General features: G+C 34.4%; 3 protein-coding genes across 4 annotated transcripts; 1 reads left to right on the forward strand and 2 right to left on the reverse strand.

Moving 5' to 3' along the window:
* Positions 1–954: 954 nt before the first annotated feature.
* On the reverse strand, positions 955–7,408 carry LOC137939236 (pentatricopeptide repeat-containing protein At2g26790, mitochondrial-like). 2 transcript variants are annotated; one of them, XM_068784466.1, is made up of 4 exons: positions 7,173–7,408; positions 4,225–6,912; positions 2,541–2,654; positions 955–1,300 (listed from the first exon to the last, which is right to left on the reverse strand). In XM_068784466.1, exon 2 carries the CDS (start codon positions 6,659–6,661, stop codon positions 4,244–4,246), a length of 2,418 nt encoding a protein of 805 aa, XP_068640567.1. In that variant the 5' UTR covers positions 6,662–6,912; positions 7,173–7,408; the 3' UTR covers positions 955–1,300; positions 2,541–2,654; positions 4,225–4,243. The 2 variants fall into 2 exon arrangements, with proteins under 2 accessions (XP_068640567.1, XP_068640568.1); XM_068784467.1 differs by having other exon boundaries at positions 2,537–2,654.
* Positions 7,409–7,611: 203 nt separating this feature from the next.
* LOC137938178 (actin-like) lies at positions 7,612–10,969 on the reverse strand. The gene is made up of 5 exons (XM_068783167.1): positions 10,870–10,969; positions 9,296–9,366; positions 8,822–9,215; positions 8,138–8,751; positions 7,612–7,945 (listed from the first exon to the last, which is right to left on the reverse strand). Exons 2-5 carry the CDS (start codon positions 9,353–9,355, stop codon positions 7,880–7,882), a joined length of 1,134 nt encoding a protein of 377 aa, XP_068639268.1. The 5' UTR covers positions 9,356–9,366; positions 10,870–10,969; the 3' UTR covers positions 7,612–7,879.
* Positions 10,970–20,159: 9,190 nt separating this feature from the next.
* LOC137938633 (actin-like) lies at positions 20,160–21,521 on the forward strand. The gene is made up of 4 exons (XM_068783602.1): positions 20,160–20,219; positions 20,303–20,696; positions 20,767–21,380; positions 21,456–21,521. Exons 1-4 carry the CDS (start codon positions 20,160–20,162, stop codon positions 21,519–21,521), a joined length of 1,134 nt encoding a protein of 377 aa, XP_068639703.1.
* Positions 21,522–23,540: the final 2,019 nt, after the last annotated feature.

Consider the following 23,540-nt stretch of genomic DNA (forward strand, 5'->3'; position numbering starts at 1 on the left):
TGTAGATGCATGAAATAAAAATGAAGATTATCTTCAAATTTTATGTTTATTGACTAACCCTCCCTTAGGGCAATCGTTGTTTCTGAGATGAAAAAGTGGATTTCTAGTAATTCAAAGCAACTTGTAGAAAGGGCAAGCCCAATCCCTTGGTTATAACCCTCCAAAATTTGATGACTTATGCCTCATATGAAACACGGCATGTGACCATTGATTTGAAAAAATAATTGATCCTAAATGGACCAAAAGTGATTGGTGTTGTGAGTCTCGCGGTATGTTTGGTTGACTTTACATATCGTGGTCAAAGGAAAGTAGTGGTTTTCTATGGTCACAAGCAGGGTTAATGGCTACAGGGTAGATTCATATAGCTACCATTGGTTACAATTCGGGGTCATAGCTCATTCCCATCTCCATTATAACCAAGTTTTTTGTTTACTTGGGATGGAGGCTCCTAGGGCTTCTTCAAAACTTGACTTGGATGGATTGAATCAGGTCGGCTCAACCTAAGTCCAAGACTGAATTGCAAGCAAGTCCGAAGAGACTCGCCCAAAATAAAAAAGGGTTTAGGGTTTAGGGTTTAAGATTTACTTGGATAAAAAATATATTTTTTTTTTACTTTATTTAGCCAACACCTAAAGGAGCAACTTTGACAAACTTTACAAAATAAAGAAATAAGAATCTTTGGTACAATAAATAATCAGACAAGAGATATCCCTTCATGTCTCAAGCAAGTAGATGGTTACAATGTAAACCCATGTTGTCAAGACCAAATTGAACCAACCGTTTCAACTATCTTGACCTATAATCTTCTTCATATTTTCTATTCAGATGAGTTGTTTCTTTCAGAAAAAAAAAAGGCTGAATGGACTGGTCCAATTTAGCGAACAACCCATAAATTGGCTTAAGCAATTCCAACTCCAAACTGAAGTTTAAAAATCCATTTGCAACTTCAACCCATACTATTTGCACTAGAATAATATAAGTAGTCTCTGTATCACATTCTGCTCTGAATTGTAACAATACCACAGATATAACTGTGGAAAATTTGAATATTAGTTTGGAAACTAAATCTCGTCGAACCAGGTTATACAGGAACTTGAGAAAGTATATCTGAGAAGTACGTCTGCTTCTAGTTCTGCAGGCAATTTTGATGACAGCTCCCCTAAGGAGATGACAACCAGCAATCCGGACTAGATATTTTCTCCTAGTGGTGTGTTTCTTTGAGGCATTTCTGATACTTGAGAAAGTATATATGAGATGTACGTCTACTTCTAGTTCTGCAGGCAATTTTGATGATGGTTCCCTAAGAAGATGACAACCAGAGGCAATTAATCAAGAAATACAAAAGAAACAACCAGACTCAAAATTAACCTCCACATAACAAAAGAAAGCAGGGTCTCTTCTGCTGATTCACCAATAATAAATGAATTATGGAACTGCTTATCCATTTTAAGTTGAAGAAGAAGGACCAAAAGAAAGGAAATTCATTGCACTCGCTTTCTTACCCTTATATTTTTGTCTGAAAGAAAAATAAATGCCTCTCATATGTTAAACTATATTAAATTAAGTATATAACAAAAGGAAGCCATCACCTCTTCCACGGCATTCACTCCTAGTGCCACGAGAGAAGACAGAGGAAAAGGCAGGCCCTTTCTCACTTCTCTTCTCTAAAGAGAAAAGTGGCTTGGGGGGAAAGCCTCCACTCTCTCTCTGATCAAACACAGCAATTTCACAAATATTTAGCACCACAATAATTTAAGGCTTTCCCTGAACCTCATATATCAGAAAGCCAGAGACTTTTGAGGAAGGAAGGAAACAAAGTGAAAATACATTAAGAAGCAAATCTTGACACCCTCAGTGCTCAGTAACAGAGTAAGTTGTGAAGAACATATAGTTAAGCTTTAGTAGAAAAGCAACCCATTCAATCCATTTCCAAACTGAATCAGCAATAGGGTTAGACAGCTATCAACCTCATGTACCAGCATGCTCACAATGTGCTTTAAAATTCACTCCTGCACTGACCAAAACCAGCTTAAAGCAAGCCAGTTTTTAACTGGTAAGGATCAGCCTGATTCAAGATATTTTCATCAAACAATCTTCATTCCTTTTAAAAAGACGCAGAGAATTCTGCTACATGTTTGTGATATTTCAAGTAGAGAAGGCTGTTGAAATTTTAAACTCAAATCACCAATGTCTCTTGTAAAGCAAGGTCTGAATCTGATCTGCTCAACCCCAGTAACTTTTAGTGGCTATTTATACTCCTAAAAATTTAGGACACTTGAAAAGCAAATCATTAGCCAAATTCAATCGCAACCATTTCAATTTTTTGGTGCTGGGAAATTCTATTCCACTCATCCATAGTTATGTCACTATTAGATAGTGGGCAGCCCATTTATCAAATCATTCTCTTAAGCAAACACAAATATCAACTGGTTAAGCACTGATGAAGTCCTAGTTCAAACACTTTGCTTCATATACTCAGATTATTATTGAAAACATGACTACTGAAAGGAAATGAACTGCAAAACAAGAAAAATACCTACTTCTCAAAGACTTTATAAGCTAGCATTAGTGACCAATCAATTCACCAATCTTCACAATCCCTGCCTGACTAAGCATTTCACTCTCTTCACCTAGGTCAGCTCCTTCATCCAAGACTGGAGAAGCAAAACAGGCAATGCAGTCAGCATACCAAGGATTATGCAATTCACAAGAAAATATTACAATTGCCTTAGGTCTTATTTTTTGCAAACAAATCCAGGCAGTGATATAGTGACAGTAAGACTTATGTGAATTTTCCAGCCAACAAAACTTTACAGCATAGTTTCTAAGTGAAGATACTATGAGGTAACAAAAATCTAGTAGTATCAAACTCCTGCTCCCTAATTAGAACAAAAAATCAAACCAAAATATAAACGCACAATGTTGCAATATTCAATAGGATTTACCAGGAGAACATTCTAATGTTAAAAAAAAAAAAAAAACTACTTATCCAACATTCAATTTTTTTGGGGAATTCTCATGTAGCTTACCGTACTTTTGAGCCATTCTCTTTCTATTTCTTAATATTTAGCAGCACATAAAAAAGTGTGAACAATATGTAAGCCACTCTAAGGACATTGCATCAGATGTTGAGGGTTTGCAAACACCCTCAAAAGCTTCCAAGCACAAATAGGTATTGTAAACCCACTTTTCATTAAAACACACAAAAACTCTAGAAAGACAATGATTTTTTTTTGGCAAAGCCAAAGACTATAATATAGTTAAGGACAAAAACTTAAACTATGTTTTTGATAAGTACAGGAACAAAACTTCTCTTTTTCTTCTTTTTTGTCTTTTAATGTAGGTGCAAACAGCATGTTGATGTGGAATTAAAAAGGTATATTTCTCTTATGCATAACAAATCTCCCGCTACTTGGAGATCCTGGTTTATTTGACAGTTTTAAACATACATACTAACTCCCACCCAAACTGCCAGATGCCAGATATTTAGATGGAATAATCTTCTCTAAGCTGTAAATTGCTCAGTGTCTTCTGACAATTCTAAGAATGTAATTGAGTTCATTGCTATTCCAGTCCGATGGAAGATGTTATCACTTACTCTCAGAATATCCCTTCAAAAAATTTCACCCTTCTATGCTCTATAAATTGAGTTCTCTTCTCTGAGCAATAAACTAATGTAGCGCCAAATGCCCTGGCTTTTCACTATGCCGAACTGTACCTTCCCTTTTCTCATCCTATACTTAGCAATCATAAACCTGACCAAAGTTCCGAGGCATAAAACAAAGAAATTTTTTCATAAAAAAATAAAACAAAGAAATCTTTCATCGGAGTAAGTTGTTTGTTCTGATTAAAATGCATCCACAAAGTTGATGGAACAATTTCTTGTTTTGAATGAAGGGTGATGGAAATGAAAATTAAACAAAGTTGACAACCACCATTATCGGATGACACGATGAGGCATGCATGGAACCCTCTTATACGCAATACAACATACTCATACCAATTAGGAGATGTGGAGAAGTAATTGAAAAAAAAAGACAATGGTTACCTTACATATTTCGAGTTTGAATGTTATCACTCTTTATGATTCAAGTTTTAAAGCTCATAAGCACCCTACTGGACTATCCACAGTAATGCATAAAAAGCTCAAAAATTTTCCATGCTGATGCAATGTAGATAACACAATATTAAGCTGCTTGTAGTCCATATGCCATCAAGAAGTACCTAGGGCTTTGTGCCTGACTCATATCTGCTTTGCCCTCATAATTCCTTGTTCCAGAAATGATAGAATATGATCATCCAAGTGGATGCCCCTAGCTCTCATTTCATTTACAAGGTCCCAAGCCTTAGCTTCATTCCCTTGCTTGCAGTATCCTGATACTAGAGCAGTATATGCAACCACATCAGGTTTCAATCCCCTACTAGTCATATCATTAAAAAGATTTACAGCATCATTAACACAATTCAATTTAAAATACCCGTCAATCAAAACTGTGAAACAAGCAACATCAGGTTCAATTTCCATTTCTATCATCTCAGTCAGCAATTCAAATATGGCACTACAAGCTTCACTACCTTTCTGCTTTGTGCCTCCATGAGTCCCACTATAATATATACCTTCTTTAAACTTTTCTTTAAACTGTGCATCAAGCAAAACAGTATAAGTGACAACATCAGGTTTTATCCCCTTGATTTTCATCTCATTAAACAAGTCAGAAGCTTCATTGAAACACTTCATTTTGCATAACCCATGTATAAGAGCTGTGTATGTTACCACATCTGGGGAAAAACCTCTTTTAACCAAATCTTCATAAATTTTCCAAGCCATACACATATTTTGTGCCCTAATGAACCCACCTAAAAGTTTACTGTATGAAAGCTCATTAGGTATCACACCCAAGGCTAACATCTTCTTAAACACTTTAAAACCTTTCTCTACATTCCCCTCCTTACAGAGGCAACTGATTAGCTTTGAACATGCAGTCTGGTCAACACATATGTTTTGCTTACACAAATTGACAAACAGTTTATAGGCTTCCGTTGTACGATCTGCTTTGCAGTAGCCCTTCACCATGGCACTAGATGTGACAACACACTGCATAAATCCCTTTTGCATCAAAGTTCTAAATAACTGTTCTGCCTCTTCAACCTTACCTCCTTCACAGAAACCCTCAATTACTGTACCGTAAGTAATAGAATTGGGATTTAAAAGGTTTACTTCATTAGTAGGCAAATGGCTTAAAACTTTGGTTTCTTTTGTGGGAAAAGAACTTAAACCGTGGTCCAACATATGGGTTAGATTCTCTAAAAGGTGCAAACTTTCTTGTCTGTAACCATTTCTACAATACAGGCCAGCAAGTACATTGCAAGTGACAATATCAGGTGTTATACCAATCTTCAACATAATGGAAAAAACTGCCAAAGCCCCAGAGAATTCACCCAAATGGAAATAACCATTCATTACACTTGTGTAGTGAATGACATCTGGAACAAGCCCCCCATCCTTCATTTTGTTAAATAACTCAATTGCTTTTCTCATATTCTTCAATCTGCAATGGGCATCTATAACAATACCATACAAAATCTTGTCAGGTAAAAGACGTGAATCCTCTGCGACTAATTTTTCATAATGGGATAAAGCTCTTGAGAGATCCCCACTCTTACAATACCCATGAATTATACAACTATAACTGAAGGCATCAGCAGCTACCCCTTGCTTTCTCATGTCCTCCAAAACAGCTTCAGCTTCTTGTAGTCTCATCTCACAACAGAATCCACTAATGACAACATTATAACTGAAAGTACCAAATTGGACCCCAGAACCTCTAATGTTCTGGAGTAGTTCATTAGCCCAACCAGATTTTCCACTTGAACACATACCCTTCATCAAAGTTGTGTAAGTATAAATGTCAGGTTTAATGTCCAGTTGTTGCATTTGTTGGAAAACATTGTTTACTTCTTCCCACTTTTTTTCTTTGCACAACAATTTAGTCAAAATTGTAAAAGAATAAATATTTGGACTCAACCCGAATCTCTTCAACTCCTGGAAAAAAGACATTGCCATTTCAGACATACCACGATCAATCAATGAGTTCAGAATAAAATTGAATGGTCGCTCATGAGGAAGAACACTTATACTTCTTGATTGAAAAAATGTGCTGATGGCCTCTTTATACATACCAAAATCAATATACACCTTAAGCAAAATTTCAAGCACCTGAATTAACACACCGGAACCCTTATATCTCCTTAAAAGACAATCAAAGACGGTAATGATTTCAAAGCCCAATTTTTCTTTAGATGAAACCATTTCTCCCAAGAAAGATTTTAGCTTCACATGCAAATTCGAACTGCATAAAATCTGTATCATTGTTGTATACGAATCAACATCAGGAAAACACCCGCTGTTCTTTGTATCATTAAAAAAGGACAAGGCTGCATTTGGCTCTTTGCTCAGTCTCCTCAGGATTTCTATGATGTTCACACTCTCAAAATTGACAAACTCCTGTACTGGAGAGTTCTGTAAGGAAATGATTTGACCCTGACTAGTAGGTTCAGGTGCATGCAGAGTTACCAGAGTTGCTAAAGGTGAAAACCATGAGAGTTTGTATGGAGCAACAGAGTTCCTACATGAAAAAAATCTAAATACTGATATCCACATGAAACAGCATACATGGCTGTGAGAAATTCAAGCATACCCTTCTAGAAGCAATAGCAAGATAATTCTAAGCTTTTGACATGTTTTTTGCAAGAAATAGAAGTGAGTATGGGAATGCCAGTCTTCTTCTTGCATTGTTTGAGAAATTCATCACATATGCTCATTGTCTCATCAAAACTGCACACCATTTTGAATATTGAAACCCCAAGCCACTGCTTTCTCATCACAACATCCTCACCGCGCAAACTGATCTTCTGGTAATAACAAACGAAGAACATAATACGTAAAAAGTAAAATAGGCAATAAAAACAAAGTTCAGAGGGAAGAGAGAGGTAACGGTGCCAGATATAAGAGTGCATAACTGAATAGGGAATACAAATAATCACAGCCTCCGATAAAGGACAAGAGACTTCAAGAAAAAAATTTAATCCTTTGGTTCAACTAGTCTCTCATCGTACGAATCATTTAACTCGTTAAAAGAGTAAAAGAACATGAGAAAGCTTCATTGACGTACTCGAGATTAAAAATAGCGAGTTTGGCCGAATCCAAACACAGTAAACAGCTTCTAAATTTCCGGCTTAACAGCAAGATTTTGACAAAATGGCCACATCAGAAATCGTGCGAGCACCTCTTGCCATCGCCAGCACCGGTGGTCTCTCATTCTCTGATCCTTCTATACGGTCGCTGCCGAAGCCTGCAACTTTCTAATCGGCTCCCGCCATCCTTGCTTCGCTTTTGTCTCGTTAGGGAAGAAAACAGCAGCGCTGGAGGGAAAACCCGACAACTAGAACCGAATGAGGTTTATCAAGCTGACCCAGAGTAGACCCGTTTGATACCCTGGTTTATCTATCACTAAGTTTTATCTTTTATCTCTATCAGTTTAATCGTCTTATACGCGTATACTAATATCAAGAGCTCAATTCATGATGAAATCGCTCTGTGAAGCAAAGTAAAACTGTATGAGATGGCCTCAATATCCCAAATGTAAAAATAATTTTGAATTTAAAGTACAACATTAACAGATCAATAGAGCTTAACAGATCAATAGAGCTGGTTCAGCCGGTCATAAAATGGGCTAAACTGGCACTTCCAAGGATTAATTAACACAAACGATTTAAAAAAAAAACAACAAAAAGGAAAGCAAGCAAGTAGCAGCAGCATCATTCCAGACGTTGTAAATAACACTCTTCACTTGATCTCCCACATTTTAACGTGATTGATTTAGAAGCATTTCCTATGAACAATAGATGGCCCGGATTCATCATACTCTGCCTTGGCAATCCACATCTGCAAAAATAATTATAATTCTCCCATCAGAACCCTCAAATCTTTAGACCTCAAAACAAAAAAAAATCATTTAAGATCAGAACTAACTGTAAGAAGAATTTGCGTTGAGCAAGTGTAAATAAGAGAGCATATGAAGTTCATAACTATGTCAAGATGAAATTTAGTAGACGGAAAATTTTATTAACATCTCACCTGCTGGAAAGTGCTAAGAGAAGCCAAAATGGATCCTCCAATCCAAACACTGTACTTCCGCTCGGGAGGTGCCACCACTTTAATTTTCATGCTGCTGGGTGCTAGGGCTGTGATCTCCTTGCTCATCCTGTCAGCAATACCAGAGAACATAGTAGACCCGCCACTGAGAACAATATTTCCATACAGATCCTTCCTAATGTCCACATCACATTTCATGATGGAGTTGTATGTGGTCTCATGGATACCTGCTGCTTCCATACCGATCATGGATGGCTGGAAGAGCACCTCTGGGCAGCGGAACCGCTCAGCTCCAATTGTAATGACCTGTCCATCAGGGAGCTCGTAGCTCTTTTCGACAGAGGAACCGGTATTAGAAGTCTCCAGCTCCTGCTCATAGTCAAGGGCAATGTAGGCCAACTTCTCCTTCATGTCTCTTACAATTTCACGCTCAGCTGTCGTAGTGAAGGAGTAGCCACGTTCAGTCAGGATCTTCATGAGGGCATCTGTTAAGTCACGACCTGCCAGATCAAGACGGAGGATGGCATGGGGCAGGGCATACCCTTCATATATAGGAACTGTGTGGCTGACACCATCACCAGAGTCCAGCACAATACCTACAAGAAAAGCACATCAACAAAGTGCAAAGAGCACAACAACAAGTACACTTCAACTGATTTTGCTTACCAGTTGTACGACCACTAGCATAGAGAGAGAGAACTGCCTGAATTGCAACATACATAGCTGGAGTGTTGAATGTTTCGAACATGATTTGGGTCATCTTCTCACGATTAGCCTTGGGGTTGAGAGGAGCTTCAGTGAGAAGAACAGGATGCTCTTCTGGAGCAACTCGGAGTTCATTGTAGAACGTGTGATGCCAAATCTTCTCCATGTCATCCCAATTGCTCACAATACCATGTTCGATAGGGTATTTCAGAGTTAGAATACCACGCTTCGATTGGGCTTCATCCCCAACATAAGCATCTTTCTGACCCATCCCAACCATGACACCAGTGTGACGTGGGCGACCCACAATGCTAGGGAACACAGCTCTTGGGGCATCATCTCCAGCAAAACCCGCCTTAAAAAAATGAAGGTGAGTAGACATACGAGCTGAAACTCTGAAATGATATAAATACCACATAATTCTGTATTTCTTACCTTGACCATTCCAGTTCCATTGTCACAAACGAGAGGTTGGATATCCTCAGTGTCTGCCATCTTCTATATAACTGCCAAAAGCAGGAACAAATGTCAAGCAGAGAGCACAGGTCAACCAATGGAAAATTCTGTGAAACGACTTCAATATCCAACATGTAAAATACCACACTGCCTTTAATAGATAGTGGGAGTCGTCGTTTCACTTGTCATAAGTGGTGCTTCACCTAGTCCTCAATTTGATAACTTTCATCTAAACAAATTTTTAATACAAAACCAACTAGCTTATTTAATTAACAAATGTAGACCACCAAGTCTTCTAGATCTCACTGCTCCTTAGTCAAGGGAATTAAGATGCATTAGATATTAGGTCTCAAGAGACCCGTTCAAACTAATAAAATATCTTTGCAAGAATATGTTTTTAGGATGTGTAAGGAACAAACTATTATAAGTAAGCAGACGTATACAATATCCAGGAAAGTTATTCTTGGAACCCAGGTTTTTGGTTGAAGACACACATTCTTGGAGACTAACACCATCTAGCGAATATCAACCCCCCAAAAAAATCACTATGGATCAAATTAGTAAAAGAATAATACATGAGATAATATAAAATAGATTAGCCACAAATCGGTTCCATTGGTGAAAACTTTTGCACATATTTTCTGGAATATTATGCATCCCACGCTCAATGATCATAAATATCATTTTTAGGACCATAACAAAAATTATAAACCAATATTTCTCCATCTAAATAGTGGACTATTATCAGAAACAGTTGCAAAGCATTACATAAAAGCATTAAAAAAGCATCAAAAGACTCACAATAGATTTGAGGGACAGAAAAAATAACCAAATATAAAAATCACACACAATCGAATCTACAAAAGAGTTGCCAATGATCAGGAAAATATGGTACCAAAACATCATGACCCACTAACTTTAAGGACACATGAAGAATGGAGAACATTTCAGAAATATATTTGGTCAGCAATTTTGATTTAGATAAAATAATTAATTTATATTTTTTATCAAGGAATACTACGGAACTGTCTCTCATCAATCATAAATATCAGTAGAGCAATGCGTTGTGCTAAATCAGATGAAAGAACCCTCAATGTCCTCCCCGTTTCCTAAAACTGGAGCAATATCGATTACTAAATGTAAACATAGCGGGGCAGAATCTAAAGTCGACTCACCATCTATAGATCCAGATAAACTCACGAGACTTCAGATTAAAGACACAAGTCAAAATGCTAAAAAAGAAGGCTTCGGCGTAAAAGCAAATTGCACAAGCTAAAGCCGACTTTCAAATCAAAACACTTCAAAAGATGATTTCGACAAAAAAGACGCACTCATCTCTCTAAAACCAAAACAAAACATAACATCACCGTAGAACAAAAATCATCATTACAGGCATTTTCCAGCAGACGATCTCAACAATTTGAAAACATATAGACACTCGAATGCAAAAAAGAAAAAAAAATACATGGTCCGAATATGATGTCCAAACACCTCAGTATTTCCACAACAGAGAATCAAAATGTGAAAAGAGTAAAATCAAAATGAAGACTTACTTAGAGGATTTAGATTTGAGAGTGAATTTTGATCGAGGAACGAGAAAGGTTTTCCTGCTCTCTCTCCCCTTTAACCACCTCCAGGCGATCATTGCAGCTATTGCCCTTGGGCGTTTATTAGAAAAAAGGCAGCCTAATTTTGGATCCGAGTAATAGTAGGAAAGATTGTTTTGACCATTTCTATCGTAACCTTTTAGGGTAAAAAGCAAAATTCATCCATCCAAAATTTCTAAAAAAAAATAAAAAAAAAATAAAAATATAATTTTATTTATATTTAATAAAATAAAAGTTATTTTCAAATATAATCTTATATTTCATTATTTGATTTTGTTTTCTTAAATAACGGTTCTTAATCATTTATTACTTTAACACAAAGAACCTAAACCCTAAACCCTAAACCTTAAACCTTAAACATTTTTATTTAAAAATTAAGAATAATTATTTCAGAAAAAAATCAAAAAAATTACTATTTTGGAAAACAAAATCTAAGAATAGTAATCTTAGGAATTGAAATATAAATTTTTCTTGAAGGCCATCTAAGTGCTAAATTTAATCCTTAAATTAAAACATGTAATTAGTTTGTCTTAACAGAAAGAAGGAATGAGTTGTGCTAGGTAAACTTACCCCGTTTCTATCCCATTTTATATCTCCACTTCTTCCCTACGGGTTGGGTTTGGGGAAACCCATCCCCAACTAGAAACCAACGGGTCTTTTTTTTTTGGCTCCTTTCCTATCCCGTAGGGTAAAATTCGTAGCCTGAACCTAGGTTTTTTGAGTCGGTTCTCTATGAAACTCGAATCGTTACCTACCCCTTGGCACAATTCATTTAAATGTGCATTACACAAAATGTAGTTAGTAGAAAATAGAAACATAAATTTAATGGGATATAAAAGTATATAATCTACTATAAAATATATATTTATGACAAAAAAATTTGTTGTTCTTCATTTTTTTATGACTTTTCTGTACAATAGTTGCAACAAATGTTATTTCTTTTGTAATGATAATAATGGTTGTTGCAAGAAGTATAATATTTGTGACAATATATAGTGTCACTAAAAGAAATTCTAACTTTTTGTGACGATCAGAAAAAGGAGTTGTAAAATGCAATTACTTTTTGTGACAACATATTTTTGGTAACGATAAAAAAACAAACTTTTTGTAACAAAATCAATAGTCAAACACAAATATTTTTTTGTAGCAAGAACAAAATTGTAAAAAATTATTCTTTTTTAAAATAATTCTAATGAGTTAATTCACAACAAATTTATTTTGTTATGAGTGTTCTTACAAAGATTTATAATGGTTCATAATCCTATATTGGATTGCTACTCAACTCCCAAGAGGTTTATACCTTACAGTTAATTCACTACAACTACATCAAATTACCAAATTGCCTCTAAGAACGATTAAAAATGCTACCCACAGAAGGATTTATACCACTTGATTGATCACAATAGTTAATCGCAATACACACCTTCAGATAAATTCTACAACAACAAAACAAGACTCTCAATCTATACCCATAAAAAGGGATTTTCTACTATCTTACTAGGCACTATTGGCTTGACCCACGAAGGTAATTGTAGTAACTTACTAGATATAATGACTTAGACTCACACATGAATTTTCAAAAACAATTGCCTTCAAAGGGACATATGATCGACAATAGGAAAAATGGTTTACTACCCTTTATTTCTTAGCCACATAGTTTTTTCTTAATAAATGAGACAAAGATGGTCAAATCTACACAAGACTTGGTCAATTTTGCAAGGAATATTTGCTTATATTTTAACCCAATACAAAAGCCTTTTAATAAGGTGGACATTTATATACTATATAAATAGCAACTTTAGTCCTTGATTGTCCAAAATTTAAAATCAAAGCTCCAAGATAAAATCAGATTGGATTTTCAAATCTGGGGGGACATTGTAATGCAACTCAAATCAAGTACGATTTAATAATTTAAGCTCTCAAGTACTCTGCCGAACAATTTTAATGATTTTAAAGTGAGATATCTTAAGTTTAGATTTATTTGACGAAGTATACTCATTTGATTTCAAAATGAAAACACATAATTGCTTAGATTTTGAAAATCAGCCCAATAAGCAATAGTCTTAACAAGTAACTTTTAATCTCAAAGTATTTACACCAAAGTTTAAAAATGCTTCACCAAGTATAATCAATGATTTTAAAATACATGCAAAATAATATTCTTGAGTTATGAGCCCTGAATCTTTAATCCTATGTAAAACCCCTACAAAATCATATATAGGAATGTTTCGATATAATATCAAAGTACAAAAATAATAATTCTAGCAAAAAAAATTTAAGCAAATAAATATTTCAAAGTAAAAACCCCAAATATTTTGTGTTTTAAGGTTTGACTTTTTGAAAGTCCAAATTCAGTCTCCAAACTTGATTTCAAAGTGTATATCTTCTTTAAAAAAAGTCGTGTAAGCCTTAAAAGTGGAAACATCATTTTGGGCACAATCAACTTAAATACTCAATTTTAAAAATCTATTTTTCTTGGAAATGAATCTTTGTTCATTTGTTAAACTTGGTGAAATCACGACTAAGAATTTTGATTGCCTAAAAAATCTAACATTAAACCAGACAATATCCAAACATCCCTTGTTTTTTTTTTTGTTTTGGGTTAGTTTCTAGGTTTGTCTGACCACCTCAAAGGCATCAATTGAATTGAGATGAATTGTATTTTACGACCTCATTCCATTTCTTCTCTTCTTCTTTCATCTTCACTATCATTTCAACCAGATTGTGCAATCTTTGTTTTCTTTGTAACCCCAACAATTGAAGATTGCTTATGTTAAAAGAAGACTACTGTCGGAGCGTTGAAAATTGAAAACTAATTGTTGCAAGGGAAGATGCTAAAGGGCATTTTTGTTATTTAGAAAAAGCTTAGCAAATCAAGGTAAATTTGTCTTACTCAACACAACGTCCTTCATTCTTTTCGTTAAGACAAGCTAATTACATGTCTTAATTTAAGGATTAAATTTAGCACTTAGATGGCCTTCAAGAAAAATTTACATTTCAATTCATAAGATTATGGATAGATTACTATTCTTAGATTTTGTTTTCTAAAATAACTCAACACAACGTCCTTCTGTCTTTCTGTTAAGACAAGCTAATTACAAACCTTAATTTAAGGATTAAATTTAGCACTTAGATGACCTTAAAAAAAATTACATTTCAATTCATAAGATTATGGATAGATTACTATTCTTAGATTTTATTTTCAGAAATAATAATTTTTTTGAGTTTTTTCAAGTTTGTTTTTTGAAATAATTAGTCTTAATTTTTGAACAAAAAATTTTAAGGTTTAGGGTCTCTGAAATAAAGAAATAAATGATTAAGAATCATTATTTAAGAAAACAAAATCAAGGAATGAAATATAAGATTATATTTGAAAATTACTTTTTATTTGATTAAATATAAGCAAAATTGTATTTTTTTATTTAGAAAAATTGGATCGATGAATTTTATTTTTTACCCTAAAAGGCTATGATAGAAATGGTCAAAACAATCTTTCCTACTATTACTCGAATCCAAAAATTAGATTACCTTTTTCTGATAAACGTTGGAAGGGCATAGCTGCAAGGATCACCTAGATGTGGTTAAAGGGGAGAGAGAGCAAGAAAACCTTTTCTCATTCCTCGATCAAAATTCACTCTTAAATCTAAATCCTCTAAGGTACGTCTTCATTTTGATATTATTCTTTTCACATTTTGATTCTCTCGTTGTGGAAATGCTAAGGTGTTTGGACATTGGATCCTAAGCAAGTTTTTTTTTTTTTTTTTTGCATTCTAGTGTCTATATATTTTCGATTTGTTGAGATCATGTGGTGGAAAATGCCTTGAATGATAGCTTTTGTTCATCAATGATGTTATGTTTTTTTTTGGTTTTAGAGGAATGAGTGGTCTTTTTTGTCGAAATCATCTTTTGAAGTGTTTTGATTTGAAAGTCAGCTTTAGCTTATGCAATTTGCTTTTACACCGAAGCCTTCTTCTTTAGCATTTTGATGTGTGTCGTTAATTTGAAGTGTCATGAGTTTATGTGGATCTATACATGGTGAGTCAACTTTAGATTATGCCCCACTATGTTTACATTTAGTAATCGATCTTGCTCCATTTTTAAGAAATGGGGAGGACATTGAGGGTTCTTTCATCTGATTGAGAATTGTGCATTGCTCTACTGATGATTATGATTGATGAAAGATAATTTCGTAGTATTCCTTGATAAAAATATAAATTAATTATTTTATCTAAGTCAAAATTGCTAACCAAATATATTTATGAAATGTTCTCCATTCTTCGGCGTCCTTAGAGTTAGTGGGTCATGATGTTTTGGTACCATGTTTTCCTTATCATTGCCAACTCTTTTGTAGATTTGATTGTGTGTGATTTTTATATTTGATTAATTTTTCTGTCCCTCAAATCTATTCTGAGTCTTTTGATACTTTTTAATGCTTTGCATCCGTTTATATTAACAATCCACTATTTGATGAAGAAATATTAGTTTCTTGGAAATGTGTATCCTAGGAAAAATATTTCTAGGTTTTCCTACAATATAAAATTCCAATTAGGGGCACTAATGAGGCAAAGTGTTGATTGAACTACTACAACTATAGTTTTTTGTTTTTTAACTTATGCAGACAAAAGAAGAATTTGGTGCTTTTCTATTCACTTCTCTAAAATCAATTAGATGAAATAATATAAATTTTATTTGAGATTCAACCATTCTAATGACAGTGGGACTCCTTCAGAACGATATGTTTAATGAAAATATATACAAAGATGAAATCATCATATATATATATATATATACAGAGAAAGAATCCATTAGAGAGTTTGATTTTTCTCTTTCTAGAACACGAAAGACATAACCATGGAAATAACTGGTTAAAGAGGCATCAACAACGTCCGAGAATTCTTTGATTGCCTAAAAAATAAAGCATGAAACCAGACAATATCTAAATGTCCCTTGTTTTTGTTTGTTTTGGGCCAGTTTTAAGGCTTGCTTGACCGCCTTAGAGGCTTGAATTGAATCGAGACGAATTGTATTTTACCATCTCGTTACAGTTCTTCTCTTCTTCTTTCATTTTCTCTATCATTTCAACTAGATTATGCAATCTTTCTTTTCTTTGCAAATCCAAAAATTGAAGATTTCTTCCGTTAAAAGAAGACTAATGCTGGAGCATTGAAAACTAAAAATCGAGTATTTTACTTATTTAGAAAAAAGCTCAACAAATTATGGATAGATTACTATTCTTAGATTTTGTTTTATGGAATAACTCAACACAACTCCTTCCTTCTTTTTGTTAAGACAAGCTAATTACATGTCTTAATTTAAGGATTAAATTTAGTACTTAGATGAACCTTCAAGAAAAATTTACATTTGAATTCCTAAGATTATGGATAGATTACTATTCTTAGATTTTTTTTTCTGGAATAACTCAACACAACTCCTTCCTTCTTTCTATTAAGACAAGCTAATTACATGTCTTAATTTTAAGGATTAAATTTAACACTTAGATGACCTTCAAGAAAAATTTACATTTGAATTCATAAGATAATGGACAAATTACTATTCTTAGATTTTGTTTTCTTAAATAACTCAACACAACGTCCTTCCTTCTTTCTGTTAAGACAAGTTAATTACATATCTTAATTTAAGGATTAAATTTAGCACTTAGATGGCCTTCAAGAAAAATTTATATTTCAATTCATAAGATTATGGATAGAGTACTATCCTTAGATTTTTTTTATGAAACAATATTTTTTTTTTGTTTTTTCTATTTTGTTTTTGAAAATAATTATTTGTAATTTTTGAACAAAAATGTTTAAGGTTTAAGGTTTAGGGTTTAGGGTCTTTGTGTTAAAGAAATAAATGATTAACGTTATTTAAGAAAACAAAATCAAGGAATAAAATATAAGATTATATTTGAAAATTACCTTTATTTTCTTGAATATAAGTAAAAATCTATTTTTTTATTTAGAAAAATTGGATGGATGAATTTTTCCTTTTACCCTAAAATGCTATGATAGAAGTGGTCAAAATAGTCTTTCCAACTATTACTCGGATCCAAAAATTAGGTTGCCATTTTTTTTTTTTGTAAACAGTGAAGGGCATAGCTGCAAGGATCCCCTAGAGGTTGTTGAAGAGGAGACAGAGATTAGGAAAACCTTTCTCATTCCTCTTTCAAAATTCACTCTCAAATCTAAATCCTCTAAGGTTCGTCTTCATTTTGCTTTTATTCTTTTCACATTTCGATTCTTTCGTTGTGGAAATCCTGGGGTGTTTGGACATCGGATTTTGAGCATGCTTTTTTTTTTTTATTTGCATTCTAGTGTCCATATATTTTTGATTTGTTTAGAACATCTAGTGGAAAACGCTTGCAATGATGGTTTTTGTTCTTCAATGATATTATTTTGTTTTGGTTTTAGAGGGATGAGTGCATCTTTTTTTTTTTTTTTGTCGAAATCATCTTTTGAACTGTTTTGATTTGAATACTTTTACGCCGAAGCTTTCTTCTTTAGCATTTTGACTTGTGTTGTTAATCTTAACTTTCATGAGATTATGATCTATAGACGGTGAGTTGACTTTAGATTCTGCCCTGCTATGTTTATAATTACTAATTGATGTTTCAGTTTTAGGAAACAAGGAGGACATTGAGGGTTCTTTCTTCTTATTGAGCACTACACATTGCTCTATTGATGTTTATGATTGATTAGAGACATTTTCGTAGTATTCCTTGAAAAAATTTAAATTAATTATTTTATCTAAGTCAAAATTGCTAACTTAATATATTTTTGAAATGTTCTCCATTCTTCATGTGTCCTTACAATTAGTGGGTCATGATGTTTTGGTACCATGTTTTTTTTATCATTGCCAACTCTTTTGCAGATTCGTTTGTGTGATTTTTATATTTGGTTAATTTTTCTGTCCCTCAAATCTATTGTGAGTCTTTTGATGCTTTTTTAATGCTTTTATGTAATGCTTTGTTAGCCGTTTCTGCGATATAAAATTTCAATTAGGGGCACTAATGAGGCTTATATGTTGATTGAACTATTACAACCATAGTTTTTGTTTTTTAACTTAAGCATATAGAAGAGGGATTTGGTGACTTTTCTATTCACTTCTCTAAAGTCAATTAGATGAAATAATATAAATTTTATTTGAGATTCAACCATTCTAATGACAGTGGGACTCCTTCAGAATGATCTATTTAATGAAAATATATACAAAGATGAAATCATCATATATAAAAAAAGAAAGAATCCATTCGAGAGTTGATTTCTCTCTTTCTAGAACACGAAAGACAAAACCATGGAGATAACTGGTTAAAGAGGCATCTACATTGCATAAGAATTCTTTGATTACCTAAAAAATCAAGCATTAAACCAAACAATATCCAAACATCCATTGTTTCTATTTGTTTTGGGCTAGTTTCAAGGTTTGTTTGACCGCCTCAAAGGGAATCTAGATGAATTATATTTTACCATCTTATTCCATTTCTTCTCTTCTTCGTTCGCATTCTCTATCATTTCAACCAGCTTATGCAATCATTCTTTTCTTTGCAAACCCAAAAATCGAAGATTTCTTCCATTTAAAAAAGACTATTGCACTGAAAATCGATTGTTGCAAGGGGAGATGCTAAAGGGTATTTTTGTTATTTAGAAAAAGCTCAACAAATAAGGTTGTGTTTGTCTTACTGAATACAATGTTCTTCCTTCTTTCTATTAAGACAATCTAATTACATGTCTTAATTTAAGGATTAAATTTAGCACTTAAATGGCCTTGAAGAAACAATTACATTTCAATTCATAAGATCATGGATAGATTACTATTCTTAGATTTTGTTTTATGAAATAATTCAACACAACGTCCTTCCTTATTTATGTTAAGACAAGCTAATTACATGTCTTAATTTAAAGATTAAATTTAGCACTTAGATGGCCTTCAAGAAAAATTTACATTTCAATTCACAAGATTATGAATAGATTACTATTTTTAGATTTTTTTATTTTTAAAATAATAATTGTTTTGAGTTTTTCAATTTTGTTTTATGAAATAATTATTCTTAATTTTCAAGCAAAAAAGTTAAGATTTAGAGTTTAGGGTCTCTGAGTTCAAGCAATAAGTGATTAAGAACCGTTATTAAAGAAAACAAAATCAAGGAATGAAATATAAGATTATATTTGAAAATTAATTTTTATTTTATTAAATATAAATAAAACTGTATTTTTTATTTAGAAAAATTGGATGGATGAATTTTGTTTTTGACCCTAAAAGGCTACGATAGGAATGGTCAAAATAGTCTTTCCTACTATTACTCGAATCCAAAAATTAGACTACCTAGCATGTTTTTTTTTTTTTTTTTTTTTGTATTCGAGTGTCTATATGTTTTCGATTTGTTGAGATTGTTTGGTAGAAAATGCCTGCAATGATAGTTTCTATTCGTCGATGATGTTATATTTTCTTTTGGTTTTAGAGGAACGAGTGTGTCTTTTTTGTCGAAATCATCTTTTGAAGTGTTATGATTTTAAAGTCGACTTTAGCTTGTGCAATTTGATTTTATGCCGAAGCCTTCTTCTTTAGCATTTTGACTTGTGTCGTTAATCTAAAGTTTCATGAGTTTATGTAGATTCTGCCCCACTATGTTTACTTTTAATAATCGATCTTGCTCCAATTTTATGTAACGGGGAGGACATTGAGGGTTCTTTAATCTGATTGAGCACTGCGCATTGCTCTACTGATGTTTATAATTGATGAGAGACATTTTCGTAATATTCCTTCATAAAATATAAATTAATTATTTTATCTAAGTCAAAATTGTTGACCAAATATATTTCTGAAATGTTAACCATTCTTCATGTGTCATTACAGTTAATGGGTTAACATGTTTTGGTACCATTGCCAACTCTTTTGTAGATTCGATTGTGCTTGATTTTTATATTTGATTAATTTTGCTGTCCCTCAAATCTACTGTGAGACTTTTGATGCTTTAATTTTTGTTATGGTCCTAAAAATGATATTTATGATCATTGAGCGTGGGATGCATAATATTCCAGAAAATATGTGCAAAAGTTTTCACCAATGGAACCGATTTCTGGCTAATTTATTTGATATTATCTCATATATTATTCTTTTACTAATTTGATCCATAGTGATTTTTTGGGGGTTGATATTCCCCGGATGGTGTTACTCCCTTGGTTGACCTGTGATCTCTGCTTGACATTTGTTCCTGCTTTTGGCAGTTTGTATAGAAGATGGCAGACACTGAGGATATCCAACCTCTCGTTTGTGACAATGGAACTGGAATGGTCAAGGTAAGAAATACAGAATTATGTGGTATTTATATCATTTCAGGGTTTCAGCTCGTATGTATACTCACCTTCATTTTTTTTTTCAGGCGGGTTTTGCTGGAGATGATGCCCCAAGAGCTGTGTTCCCTAGCATTGTGGGTCGCCCACGTCACACTGGTGTCATGGTCGGGATGGGTCAGAAAGATGCTTATGTTGGGGATGAAGCCCAATCGAAGCGTGGTATTCTAACTCTGAAATACCCTATCGAACATGGTATTGTGAGCAATTGGGATGACATGGAGAAGATTTGGCATCACACGTTCTACAATGAACTCCGAGTTGCTCCAGAAGAGCATCCTGTTCTTCTCACTGAAGCTCCTCTCAACCCCAAGGCTAATCGTGAGAAGATGACCCAAATCATGTTCGAAACATTCAACACTCCAGCTATGTATGTTGCAATTCAGGCTGTTCTCTCTCTCTATGCAAGTGGTCGTACAACTGGTAAGAAAAATCAGTTGAAGCGTACTTGTAGTCGTGCTCTTTGCACTTTGTTGATGTGCTTTTCTTGTAGGTATTGTGCTGGACTCTGGTGATGGTGTCAGCCACACAGTTCCTATTTATGAAGGGTATGCCCTGCCCCATGCCATCCTCCGTCTTGATCTGGCAGGTCGTGACTTAACAGATGCCCTCATGAAGATCCTGACTGAACGTGGCTACTCCTTCACTACCACAGCTGAGCGTGAAATTGTAAGAGACATGAAGGAGAAGTTGGCCTACATTGCCCTTGACTATGAGCAGGAGCTGGAGACTTCTAATACCGGTTCCTCTGTCGAAAAGAGCTACGAGCTCCCTGATGGACAGGTCATTACAATTGGAGCTGAGCGGTTCCGCTGCCCAGAGGTGCTCTTCCAGCCATCCATGATCGGTATGGAAGCAGCGGGTATCCATGAGACCACATACAACTCCATCATGAAATGTGATGTGGACATTAGGAAGGATCTGTATGGAAATATTGTTCTCAGTGGTGGGTCTACTATGTTCTCTGGTATCGCTGACAGGATGAGCAAGGAGATCACAGCCCTAGCACCCAGCAGCATGAAAATTAAAGTGGTGGCACCTCCAGAGCGGAAGTACAGTGTTTGGATCGGAGGATCCATTTTGGCTTCTCTTAGCACTTTCCAGCAGGTGAGATGCTAATAAAAACTTTTTTCTTATCGTTATGATGATAAATGACTTTGCCTTTGATAACTGTGTATGCAGATGTGGATTGCCAAGGCAGAGTATGATGAGTCCGGGCCATCTATTGTTCACAGGAAATGCTTCTAAAGTACTAGTGTCTTAAAAGCCGGAGAACAAGTGTTTTTTTTTTCTTTTTTTATTACATCCTGGAATGTTGCTGTTGCTTGCTTTTTTCCTTTTGGTCTCTCTCTCTCTCTCTTTTAACATTTTCGATTGGAAAAATCTTCGAGAGCCAGACTGGCAGCTTATAAATACTGCTTTGGTGTTTGGTTTACTCTGCATTCACGTCTGTTCATAAAGATGTAAAGGAAAGCAACAAGAACCTACTTTCTGTTCTAAATTCTCTCATGTATCCAGCTTTCTTTGTTAGGTCAAAAGAATGCCTGAGTTGGAGTTGGGCTCTGGGAAGTTAAATTGACGGGGTCTTTCTTGAGGTTGGAAATTAAATTAGGAAATGTTCACCTTTCTTTTATTTTATTCATATTCTTTCCTTTTGTTCCTTACCCATCAGGCAGACAGTCCTAATCCAATCAATAGTTTTTAAAATTCCACATTTTTCTCTGCTTTAGAGTTGGCCTGCCAAGGCCCTCTATTCTCTATCTAATGGTAGCCAAACCAGGTCACTGCAGCTGTCTGCTTTTTAGCTGCTCTCTTGCCCTCTAATCAGGTCCATAGTTTCTAGTCATAGGGACAAGAAGGATTAGTAAAAAAAAATGACATCAACATTACCAAATATAACTAATGATTGTTTCTGTATGGATGGTGGATAACAATTGTATTTGTAGCTAACGCCAAAACCTAAGATAGGTCCTGGTAATGTATTGCAGAAATCTTGCATTACCAGCTCTCGCACTTTTCTTGCACCCCATTAAATCAACTAAGGCACTAACAAGTCACCCTATTAATACCGATGCCACTAATTCATGTGGGAGAAGTCTTATCAATCAAAATCTTAACAAAACTATCAACAATTTATTTTTAAGAGCTCCATATGAACTTTTCTTAGTTTATTATTTAATCAAAATCTCAACAAAACTCCTCACGCTTTTGCGAAAAACTTATTTGACCATCATTAGTCATAATTGTGAAGAATTAGACGTCATAATTCCAAACTAAGGAAAATAATAATAATAATTACGGAAGAAAGAAAAAATAAGCATAAAAAACAACATGATTTATACAAGTTTGCCTCAAGGTGAGACTACAGTCTTCCGCCACTGGAGTAATCCACTATAAAGATGAAATAGTTTACAAGAGAAATTGCACACACTTATAAGTGTTTTCTCTAATCTTTCTTGGGCTACAATTCCAACTCCTTCTCGGTGATGATATAACTCTGATAGCGGGACCCCTCAATTATAAAGAGAAAATTAGGGCAACCAATTCAACTTAGGGCGTTGATTAGACTCCACAACTTAACAATCTCCTACTTGGAGACTAATCCATCATCAATATCTCCTTTGTAGCAGTAACAAGTTCTTAATCCTTAGAGAGAAATCCAACTAAAGTTGCACACAACTTCAATTTCTCAATTGTAACAATATTTGTTAATATATTATCCGGATTTTGACTTCCTTGAATCTTCTCAAGTGTTAAGACTCCATCTTCTAGAGCCGATCTGATGAAGTGATAACACACCTGTATGTGCTTTGTTCTTTCATGATAAACGGGATTTTTTGCTAAATGAATAACACTTTGATTGTCATAGTACAACACATTCTTCCCATGCTTGAGACCTAATTCTTCCCAGAAAGATTGCAACCATACCATCTCTTTGCTAGCTTCGGTCACAACAACATATTCTGCCTCAGTAGTAGAAAGAGCAACTATCTTTTGTAACTTCAAGACCCAACTAACTGTTGTATCACCCAATGTGTATACATATCTAGTGGTACTCTTCCTGCCATCAATGTCTCCAACCATATCAACATCTACATAACCCTGTAATCCCAAGTCTGACTTTCTAAAATATAAGGCTGAGTTTGCAGTACCTCTCAAATACCTGAGAATCCACTTCATTGATTGTCAATGTTGTTTACCTGGATTACTCATATATCTGGTTACAACTCTCACTTCATGAATCATGTCTGGTCTAGTGCACACCAT

This window comes from Aristolochia californica, unplaced genomic scaffold, assembly GCF_029961685.1.
Source record: "Aristolochia californica isolate CCGP_79_NKW_82.1479 unplaced genomic scaffold, dmAriCali1.0.hap1 SCAF_8, whole genome shotgun sequence".
Lineage (NCBI taxonomy): Eukaryota > Viridiplantae > Streptophyta > Magnoliopsida > Piperales > Aristolochiaceae > Aristolochia > Aristolochia californica.